The sequence below is a fragment of the Pongo pygmaeus genome, chromosome 18 (assembly GCF_028885625.2).
Source record: "Pongo pygmaeus isolate AG05252 chromosome 18, NHGRI_mPonPyg2-v2.0_pri, whole genome shotgun sequence".
NCBI lineage: Eukaryota > Metazoa > Chordata > Mammalia > Primates > Hominidae > Pongo > Pongo pygmaeus.
This window is the reverse complement of record NC_072391.2, coordinates 65,337,307-65,347,841: the sequence shown is the minus strand read 5'-3', so window position 1 is coordinate 65,347,841 and position 10,535 is coordinate 65,337,307. Positions and strand designations below refer to the sequence as shown.

Sequence of the window (10,535 nt, the reverse complement as noted above, 5' to 3'; positions counted from 1 at the left end):
TCTATAGGGAATCTTTTTCTGTCCATCAAACCAGACAGACCGAATTAACTCAGAATTCTGAGTCGCAGCTTAGAATATTTGACCTGCCTAGGAGCTGGGCACAAGCCGACAGCTAACCCCCACGTGGGCCTGGGTAGGAGGTGAGATCAGGAAGATCCCTGGGCCTCTACTAGTTCCCTGCCTGGCCTCCTCCCCCACTCGTCTGGGAGTCTACGGAGCCAGCGCTGGGGGTGGAAGGGCGAGGAGTCCTCGACGCTGCAGCGGCGGTTCCGGCCCATGGGGGCGCTCTCCTACTTGGGGGCGGAAAAGCCGTGGCGCCCCCTTTGGTGGCGCGTCGGTCGCAGAGTCGCGTGACTTCAACCCCCTCTTCGCGAGGCTGGGTCGTCATGGTCCGGACCCCATTGTGGGCCTCTGCCCGTCGCCTGCTCCTCCCAGGCTCCCGCGGCCGACCCCCGCGCAACATGCAGCCCACGGGCCGCGAGGGTTCCCGCGCGCTCAGCCGGCGGTATCTGCGGCGTCTGCTCCTCCTGCTACTGCTGCTGCTGCTGCGGCAGCCCGTAACCCGCGCGGAGACCACGCCGGGCGCCCCCAGAGCCCTCTCCACGCTGGGCTCCCCCAGCCTCTTCACCACACCGGGCGTCCCCAGCGCCCTCACTATCCCAGGCCTCACTACGCCAGGCACCCCCAAAACCCTGGACCTTCGGGGCCGCGCGCAGGCCCTGATGCGGAATTTCCCGCTCGTGGACGGGTATGTAGGTGCAGCGTTTGGGCAACTCTGGGTGAGCACACCCTTGGGCAACAGAGGAGGTTCTGAGCATGCAGGGCTATCAAGGAGGCTTCCTCACACCACCCCTGGATGCCCTCTCTTCTCCATCACCCATGGGTGCCCTTCCCCGCATTACTCCATTCCTGGTGGAACCTAACCCCCTCCCTCCAACCCGACCTCAGGAGGTCTCTATATGGTCTGTGTGAGGAGGTGCCTGGTGGGGTGGAGGAGGGTAGACCCAAGCACCTGATATATCCTGACTGATCTGGAGGCCATGTTTCCATCTGACCTTCACACCCCAGCCACAATGACCTGCCCCAGCTCCTGAGACAGCGTTACAAGAATGTGCTTCAGGATGTTAACCTGCGAAATTTCAGCCACGGTCAGACCAGCCTGGACAGGCTTAGAGACGGCCTCGTGGGTGCCCAGGTACCACAGGGACACACAGGGTGCCACAGCATGGCTGCTGGGGGATGTTGGGGTCGCAGAAACCTGGGTCGGCCAACCTCTGGGTGAGTAAATACAACGGGGCATGCAGTGTACCATCATGTGGCTTTTAAGGAGAGTGGGGCCTTGGAGGCCAAGACAGGCTAGCTGCATGTATGCCCAGGTTCTGTAGAAACACGCAGAAAATGACCAGAAAATCCCTGGTGAGTGTGGGGTCTGCCATAACCACAAAGGACATAGTGGATTGGCCTTGGGGCATTCACATAGCACGTGGACTAACAGCAGTTTTTTGCCTGTTTGTTTGTTTGTTTGTTTGCATTTTTGAGACAGTGTCTGCTTCTGTCGCCCAGGCTGGAGTACAGTTGCACGATTTCAGTTCACTGCAACCTCCGCCTCCTGGGTTCAAGCAATTCCCTGTGCCTCAGCCTCCTGAGTAGCTGGGATTACGGGCACTCGCCACCACGCCCTGCTAATTTTTGTAGTTTTAGTAGAGACAGGGTTTTACCATGTTGGCCAGGCTGGTCTCGAACTCCTGACCTCACGTAATCCACCCTCCTCGGCCTCCCACAGTGTGGGGATTACAGGCATGAGCCACTTGGCCTGGCCATAACAGTAATTTATGATATGTCGTGAGTCCATCATTTGACGGCTGGCAGCCAACAGTCATCAAGGAACCAGGCTCGGTGGTTCACATCTGTAATGCCAATACTTTGGGAGGCTGAGGCAGGAGGATCGTTTGAGCCTGGGGGGTCAAGGCTGCAGTGAGCCATGATCACCCCACTGCACTCTAGCCTGGGTGACAGAGCAAGACCCTGTCTCAAATTTTTAAATAAAAATAAAAAATAAAAAATAATTTTAAAAAAAAGTCGTCAAGGTACCATGGAGTCATGTAGTGCCTCACTTGGGGCCACTGACCCAAATGGGTGTTATGGGGTCTGAGGCAGGAGTGGCAGGCCTAGGGGGTTGAAGACCGCCCTGGCCTCATTCTGGACCCCTTGACCTACCCTCAGTTCTGGTCAGCCTCCGCCTCATGCCAGTCCCAGGACCAGACTGCCGTGCGCCTAGCCCTGGAGCAGATTGACCTTATTCGCCGCATGTGTGCCTCCTACTCTGAACTCGAGCTTGTGACTTCAGCTGAAGGTGAGCCAGCAGATGAGAGGTAGTCAGGATGTCACTCTGGAGGTTCTGTTCCTGGGATCTAACCACTTGACTCTCTATCTCCTTCTAGGTCTGAACAGCTCTCAAAAGCTGGCCTGCCTCATTGGCGTGGAGGGTGGTCACTCACTGGACAACAGCCTCTCTGTGCTGCGCAGTTTCTATGTGCTGGGGGTGCGCTACCTGACACTCACCTTCACCTGCAATACACCATGGTGAGCATAGCACCTGGCCAGAATGCTAGATGGCATGGTGTGGAAACTGCCCCATTCCTGGCATGGGTGTGACCAAGCCGTTGAGGATGAAGGGGTCCCCAGAGGGAGGCTGGACACCCAGCAGGTCCCTCACAATCCCAGAAAGCTGCTGGTTCTGCACCTGTTCTGGAAGCGGGATGGATGGATAGAGCCAGGGCCCCCAGGCTCTGATGGCCCAAGGTGTGATCAGCTAAATTGCCCTTCCATGCCTGTCCTGCAGGGCAGAGAGTTCCACCAAGTTCAGACACCACATGTACACCAACGTCAGTGGATTGACAAGCTTTGGTGAGGTGAGGACTCCTGTTTTGTACCCCAACCCACCTGCTCCCTACGGATATGTGTGTACACCTTTGCACCCCAACACCCTCCCCCACAAAAAAACCTAATTGTTTCTGCAGAAAGTAGTAGAAGAGTTGAACCGCCTGGGCATGATGATAGATTTGTCCTATGCATCGGACACCTTGATGAGAAGGGTCCTGGAAGTGTCTCAGGCTCCTGTGATCTTCTCCCACTCAGCTGCCAGAGCTGTGTGCGACAATTTGTTGAATGTTCCCGATGACATCCTGCAGCTTCTGGTGAGTGGCCATCCCAGCTCTCAAACCCAGGGCTAGGCATGTGTTATCCAAAGGTTCTTGACCCTGAGCACAAAGCCACCAGCCCGGGTTTCACAGACCCTTGGACCAAAGGCTGGTTAATCCTCCTCCATCCCTGAAACTCAAGGCCAAGTCATTTCCACCCAGGGACCCACAAACCCAGAGAGGTGAAACCTCTTCCAACCCCTGAAGCCAGGACGGAGCACAGTCCTACGAGGGACCCCACAGCACAGGAGGCATGCTCTCAGGCCAGAAGGGCTGAGACGAGTGTCCCTTTATCCCTCTAGAAGAAGAATGGTGGCATCGTGATGGTGACACTGTCCATGGGGGTGCTGCAGTGCAACCTGCTTGCTAACGTGTCCACTGTGGCAGGTGAGTCCTACCTCAGCTTTGTGCAGTGCTGGCTTGGGCTGTGGCTGCCAGGGCCCTCAGGACGACTCTAGCAGTCTAGTGCACCTGTTGGGCAATGGGCAGAACTCCCAATGACCCAGAGGCAGCAGACACAGCTCTTCAGTGCCACCCAGATCTGGAGCCACAGAGTCGGTGCTGATGTGTTTGATGCCTCCTGGTTTTGCTCCCAATCCTTGAAATTCTCTCATTCCCCACATCTCTGGGCAGGACAGGCTCAGCCCGCACCAGGCTCTCAAGGAACCCAGAGGCAGGGTGGCTCCTGGGCAGGAAAAGTCCCAAAGGGGTGGCTCCAAGGTCCACTCTAGGTCCAGTGACCAGCCTGTAGCCACTTCAGGACTCATGACTGGCCATGAGCTAACTCTGTGGAGCCAACTGCCATAGCCTGGAGTGCTGGGGACAGGGCTGGTGCCAGGGTCTAACTCCAGCCTAGTATTGCCCACCCTCACCTCCACCCTAGATCACTTTGACCACATCAGGGCAGTCATTGGATCTGAGTTCATCGGGATTGGTGGAAATTATGACGGGACTGGCCGGTGAGTGCTTCCCTGAGGTTTCTCTTAGGCTGGGGTGCAGCAGGGAGTCCTTTAGTCTTCATTCCCATCCTGACGTCCTCCCATCCAGGCCTCAGCCACAGGCTCTGGTCTCCTAGCCCACCTGACACTCCCCACTCTCAGGGCCTGTTTCCTAGTTTCTCCCTGTCCCTTCAGTGGCCCAGTGGCCCCACTCCAAGTTGTCATACTTGCTAAATACTCCCCTCCCCAGGCAGGGCTCATCTGTCCAAGATATGCTCCACTCCCAGCCTAGCAGACCTGCTGTGGGCTGACCATCTGCTCAGCAGGTGGCGGCTACAGAAGCCCAGTCCTCCAGGAGCCTCCAAGGTTACATTCACTAGCCTGAAGAATTTGGCCTTCAGTTTCCCCTGTGTGACTAGGGCTGGTGGGCAGCGGGCCCTAACCCAGGATCAGGGCTAAGGTCCCACAGCTGGCTGGTGGGTGGCCACACAGGTTCCCTCAGGGGCTGGAGGACGTGTCCACATACCCAGTCCTGATAGAGGAGTTGCTGAGTCGTAGCTGGAGTGAGGAAGAGCTTCAAGGTGTCCTTCGTGGAAACCTGCTGCGGGTCTTCAGACAAGTGGAAAAGGTAAGCTGGGCTGGTGGACAGGATGGTTCAGTGGTTTGAGAAGGGGAGGGGATTGCTGTGGGAACCTCTGACTGCGGATTTCCTCCCCCAGGTGAGAGAGGAGAGCAGAGCGCAGAGCCCCGTGGAGGCTGAGTTTCCATATGGGCAACTGAGCACATCCTGCCACTCCCACCTCGTGCCTCAGAATGGACATCAGGCTACGCATCTGGAGGTGACCAAGCAGCCAACCAATCGGGTCCCCTGGAGGTCCTCAAATGCCTCCCCATACCTTGTTCCAGGCCTTGTGGCTGCTGCCACCTTCCCAACCTTCACCCAGTGGCTCTGCTGACACAGTCGGTCCCCACAGAGGTCACTGTGGCAAAGCCTCACAAAGCCCCCCCTCCTAGTTCATTCACAAGCATATGCTGAGAATAAACATTTTACACATGGAGCCAGGTGCACGTGTCCTTCCTTCTCCCTAGCGGGAGTGGGGGCAGGTGGCCTCTTGGTCAGTGAGGGGTCTTGTGGTCTAGCCACAGCTGCTCAAGGTGGGTGGTTCCCACTCACCTCCAGCTTTGGCTGTCTCAGCAAGGCCAGAGGTATCTTATGAAATTCTTAAGCTAAAAGCTTGAGCCCACAGAAGTACACAAAAACGTTCAGTTTCAGTCGCTTCGTGGAATGTGACAGTGGGGTACTTCCCAGTTTCTCTCCGAAAGGTTAAATTTTTTTTTTTAGAAGCTGATACTATTTATAGAGTAAATAATAACTCGGCTGGGTGTGGTGGCTCATACCTGTAATCCCAGAACTTTGGGAGGGTGAGGCAGGTAGATCACGAGGTCAGGAGATCGAGACCATTCTGGCTAACATGGTGAAACCCCGTCTCTACTAAAAATACAAAAAATTAGCCGGGCGTGGTGACACATGCCTGTAGTCCCAGCTACTCGGGAGGCTGAGGCAGGAGAATAGCTTGAACTCAGGAGGTAGAGGTTGCAGTGAGCAGAGCTCGCGCCACTGCACTCCAACCTGGGCGAAAGAGCGAGACTTCGTTCTTCTCCGCCCCCCAAAAAAAGAATAACTTGTTTGGAATTATCTGGAGAGTACCTTTGTAAAAGATTTCTCAGATTAGGTCCTCTGATTTTTTTAAAAAACTAATTTTTAAATGGGGGGTACAGAATCACCAAATCTTTAAAAAAAAAATTGAAAAGAAATAAAAGGAAACTCATGGGGTCTGTATGGCTCACTCGAGCGGCCTCTGTCTTTGGCTGCTTTCCTGTGCAGTTGAGCCAGAGCCAGATCTAAGTTCCTTCCATGGGAACTTGGAATTGGGAGAAAGAATGACTCCAGTGCCACCTATGTTATAAACAAGGATCTATATATGTCTGGGTCTATTCTATTTATTTGGACTATTTGTTTATCATATCAATACCATACTGTCTTAATTATGGCAACTTTAAAATAAGTTTTGAGGCCGGGCACAGTGGCTCATGCCTGTAATCCCAGCACTTTGGGAGGCCAAGGCAGGCGGATCACTTCAGGTCAGGAGTTTGAGACCAGCTTGGCCAACTCAGGAGGTTGAGACGCGAGAATTGCTTGAACTTAGGAGGAGGAGGTTTCAGTGAACCGAGATCACACCACTGCACTCCAGCTTGGGCAACAGAGTGAAACTGTGTCTCACAAAATATAAAATAAATGGCCAGGCGCAGTGGCTCACACCTGTAATCCCAGCACTTTGGGAGGCCGAGGCGGGTGGATCACGAGGTCAGGAGATTGAGACCATCCTGACTAACATGGTGAAACCACGTCTCTACTAAAAACACAAAAAATTAGCCCAGCGTGGTGGCGAGCGCCTGTAGTCCCAGCTATTCAGGAGGCTGAGGCAGGAGAATTTCCTGAACCTGGGAGGCGGAGCTTGCAGTGAGCCGAGATTGCGCCACTGCATTCAAGCCTGGGCGACAGAGTGAGACTCCGTCTCAAAAATAAATAAAATAAATAGTTTTGAATTGGGCACAGAGCGGCTCATGCCTGAAATCCCAGCACTTTGGGAGACTGAGGCAGGAGGATTGCTTGAACCCAGCATTTCGAGACCAACCTGAGCAATTTAGTGAGACCTCATCTCTGAAAAAAAAAAATCAATTAGCCAAGTGTGGTGGCCCGTGCCTTTGGTCCCAGCTACTTGGGAGGCTGAGGTGGGAGGATCACTTGAGCCTGGGAAGCAGAAGTTGTAGTGAGCTGAGATCCTGCTGCTACACTCCAGCCTGGGCAACAGAGTGAGACCCTGTCTCAAAAAAAAAAAAGCAAAGTAATCTTTCATATATGATGCTGTACTTAGCAGTATCAGTTTATCCTTATAATTTCAGCAATTTGTTTTTATTGAAGTGTAATTCATATACCATAAAATTAACCATTTTATTTATTTATTTATTTATTTATTTGAGACGGAGTCTGGCTCTGTCACCCAGGCTGGAGTGCAGTGGCGCAATCTCAGCTCGCTGCAAACTCCGCCTCCCAGGTTCACACCATTCTCCTGCCTCAGCCTCCTGAGTAGCTGGGACTACAGGCACCTGCCACCACGCCCGGCTAATTTTTTGTATTTTTAGTAGAGACGGGGGTTTCACTGTATTAGCCAGGATGGTCTCAATCTCCTGACCTTGTGATCCGCCCGCCTCAGCCTCCCAAAGCGCTGGGATTACAGGTGTGAGCCACCACGCCTGGCTAAAATTAACCATTTTAAAGTAAGCAACTCAGTGGCTTTAGCACATTCACAATGTTGTGCAGCCACCACTTCTATCTGGTTCCAAAACATTTTCATCTTAACAGGAAACTCTACACCCACCCTATACCCAAGAAGCAGTGAACCCCCTTATGCTTTTTTTTTTTTTGAGATGGAGTCTTGCTCTTGTCACCCAGGCTGGAGTGCAATGGCCAGATCTCAGCTCACTGCAACCTCCACCTCCCAGGTTCAAGTGATTCTCCTGTCTCAGTCTCCCAAGTAGCTGGGATTACAGGCACACGCCACCACACCCAGCTAATTTTTGTATTTTTAGTAGAGATGGGGTTTCACCATGTTGGCCAGGCTGGTCTCAAACTCCTGACCCCAGGTGATCCTCCCCCCTTGGCCTCCCAAAGTGCTGGGATTACAGGCATGAGCCACTCCACCCCGCAGAGACCCTGTCTTTAAAAAAGAAAGAAAGAAAAAGAACAAGCAGAAATGTAAGACCCAGGCATGGTAGTGTGTGCCTGTAGTCCCAGGCACCCACCCTATACCCATTAAGCAGTTAACCACCATATGCTTTTTTCTGTTTTTTGAGATGGAGTTTTGCTCTTGTTGCCCAGGCTGGAGTGCAATGGTGCGATCTTGACTCACTGCAACCTCCGCCTCCTAGGTTCAAGCAATTCTCCTGCCTCAGCCTCCCAAGTAGCTGGGATTACAGGTGCCTGCCATCACGCCCAACTAATTTTTGTATTTTTAGTAGAAACGAGGTTTCACCATGTTGGTCAGGCTGGTCTTGGACTCCTGACCTCAGGCGATCCAACCACCTTGACCTCCCAAAGTGCTAGGATTACAGGCATGAGCCATGGTGCCTGGCCTGCTTTTTTTTTTTTTTTTTTTTTTTTTTTTGATATGGAGTCCTGCTCTGTCGCCCAGGCTGGAGTACAGTGGCATGATCTCAGCTCACTGCAACCTCCGCCTCCCAGGTTTAAGCAATTCTTGTGCCACAGCCTCCGGAGTAGCTGGGATTACAGACATATGCCACCACACCTGGCTAATTTTTCTTTTTCAGACAGAGTCTCGCTCTGTCTCCCAGGCTGGAATGCAGTGGCCCGATCTTGGCTCACTGCAACCTCCGTCTCCTGGGTTCAAGTGATTATCCTGCCTCAGCCTCCCAGATAGCTGGGACTATAGGCACATGCCACCATGCCAGGCTAATTGTTTTATTTTTATTTATTTATTTTTATTATTATTATTTTGAGATGGAGTCTTGTTCTGTCACCCAGGCTGGAGTGCAGTTGCCCAGGCAACTTGCACTGTTGCCCAGGCTGGAGTGCAGTGGTGCCATCTCAGCTCACTGCAACCTCCACCTCCCGGGTTTAAGCGATTCTCCCACCTGAGCCTCCCGAGTAGCTGGGATTACAGGTGCTTGCCACCACACCCATCTAATTTTTGTATTTTTAGTAGAGATGGGGTTTTATCATGTTGACCAGGCTGATCTCGAACTCCTGACCTCAGGTGATCTGCCTGCCTCGGCCTTCCAAAGTGCTGGGATTACAGGTGGGAGCCACCACGCCTGACTGAATTTTGAATTTTCGATCTAGATATTCTAACAATTTTCCTGATTTATTTTTATTTTTATTTATTTTTTTTTTTTTGAGACGGAGTCTCGCTCTGTTGCCCAGGCTGGAGTGCAGTGGTGCCATCTCCGCTCACCACAAGCTCCACCTCCTGGGTACACGCCATTCTCCTGCCTCAGCCTCCCGCGTAGCTGGGACTACAGGCGCCTGCCACCACGCCCAGCTAATTTTTTTATATTTTTAGTAGAGACGGGGTTTCACCGTGTTAGCCAGGACGGTCTCAATCTCCTGACCTCCTGATCCGCCTGCCTCAGCCTTCCAAAGTGCTGGGATTACAGGCGTGAGCCACCGTGCCTGGCCTTTTTTTTTTTTTTTTCTTAATGTCTATGCTCCTCAAATGTCTTTTGAGTTTGGCCTGTGAGGTTATTTTTCCTGTGACGGCTGTGATATTGGAGAAGATGTGTACTGGCTTCAGAGTTCCCCATCGTCCCCTCTGTGTTTGTCATTTGGGCTGTAGTGGCCTATCTCCCTGGCACAACACCCCACCCTACCCCTGAGGCTGCAGCGTGTGCAGTGCCAGGATGGGAGCTATACAGAAACTTTGCAGAGCAAAGAGGTAGACTAAGAGGGCACCTGTTCATTCTTTATTTGAAAAATGTGTTGGGACCGGGAGCAGTGGCTCACGACTGTAATCCTAGCACTTTAGGAGAGGCCAAGGTGGGAGGATCGCTGAGCCCGGGAGTTTGAGACCAGCCTGTGCGGCATAGTGAGACCCTGTCTCTATGAGAAATGAATAAATAAAATTAGCTGGGCATGGTGGCATCTTAGCTACTTGGGAGGCTGAGGGGAGAGGATCATTTGAGGAGTTTGAGGCTGCAGTGAGCTATGATTGCACCACTGCACTCCAGCCCGAAGTGACAGAGCAAGACCCTCTCTCTAAATTAAAACAAACAAACACCTCTAAGATGTTTAAAAAAAAATGTGTTGAGGCCAGCCAGGTTTTGAGGATACCAGAGTGACAAGACCGACAAGGTCCTGCCCTTGCAAAGTCCACAGTATAGATAGAATCTTAATCAGTGATTTCCACCAACCCATTTCTGCCTGCAATGGGAACTATGAAGGAAAAGGCTCAGGGCAGCCCAGTCCAGGTGAAGGGTGGGGTGGGGAGGCAGGGCATGTGTCTGAGAAATCTGGGGGGAGGTGGTGCTCCCCACCAAGACCTCCTGGATCAGGAGGTTTTTTGTTTGTTTGTTTTTGAGATGGAGTCTTGCTCTGTTGCCCAGGCTGGAGTGCAATGGCACTATCTCGGCTCACTGCAACCTCTGCCTCCGTGGTTCAAGTGATTCTCCTGCCTCAGCCTCCTGAGTAGCTGGGATTACAGGCACCTGCCACCACACCCGACTAATTTTTGTATTTTTATTAGAGACGGGGTTTCACCATGCTGGCCAGGCTGGTCTCGAACTCCCAGCCTCAGGCGATCCACCCGCCTTGGCCTCCCAA

At 52.8% G+C, this 10,535-nt stretch overlaps 1 protein-coding gene across 1 annotated transcript; it reads left to right on the top strand.

The window, feature by feature from the left end:
- The first annotated feature begins 202 nt into the window (after positions 1-202).
- On the top strand, positions 203-5,196 carry DPEP3 (dipeptidase 3). Its single transcript, XM_054454021.2, has 10 exons — positions 203-748; positions 1,069-1,195; positions 2,224-2,353; positions 2,442-2,583; positions 2,843-2,912; positions 3,021-3,197; positions 3,503-3,587; positions 4,084-4,159; positions 4,631-4,766; positions 4,858-5,196. Exons 1-10 carry the CDS (start codon positions 387-389, stop codon positions 5,092-5,094), a joined length of 1,542 nt encoding a protein of 513 aa, XP_054309996.1. The 5' UTR covers positions 203-386; the 3' UTR covers positions 5,095-5,196.
- Positions 5,197-10,535: the final 5,339 nt, after the last annotated feature.

Excerpts from the sequence above, each read along its gene's own strand:
- DPEP3 (XM_054454021.2), top strand. The coding sequence starts at position 387 with ATGGTCCGGACCCCATTGTGGGCCTCTGCCCGTCGCCTGCTCCTCCCA. Across the intron at positions 2,913-3,020 it reads GATTGACAAGCTTTGGTGAG|AAAGTAGTAGAAGAGTTGAA; the intron begins GTGAGGACTCCT and ends TTGTTTCTGCAG. Across the intron at positions 4,160-4,630 it reads AATTATGACGGGACTGGCCG|GTTCCCTCAGGGGCTGGAGG; the intron begins GTGAGTGCTTCC and ends GTGGCCACACAG.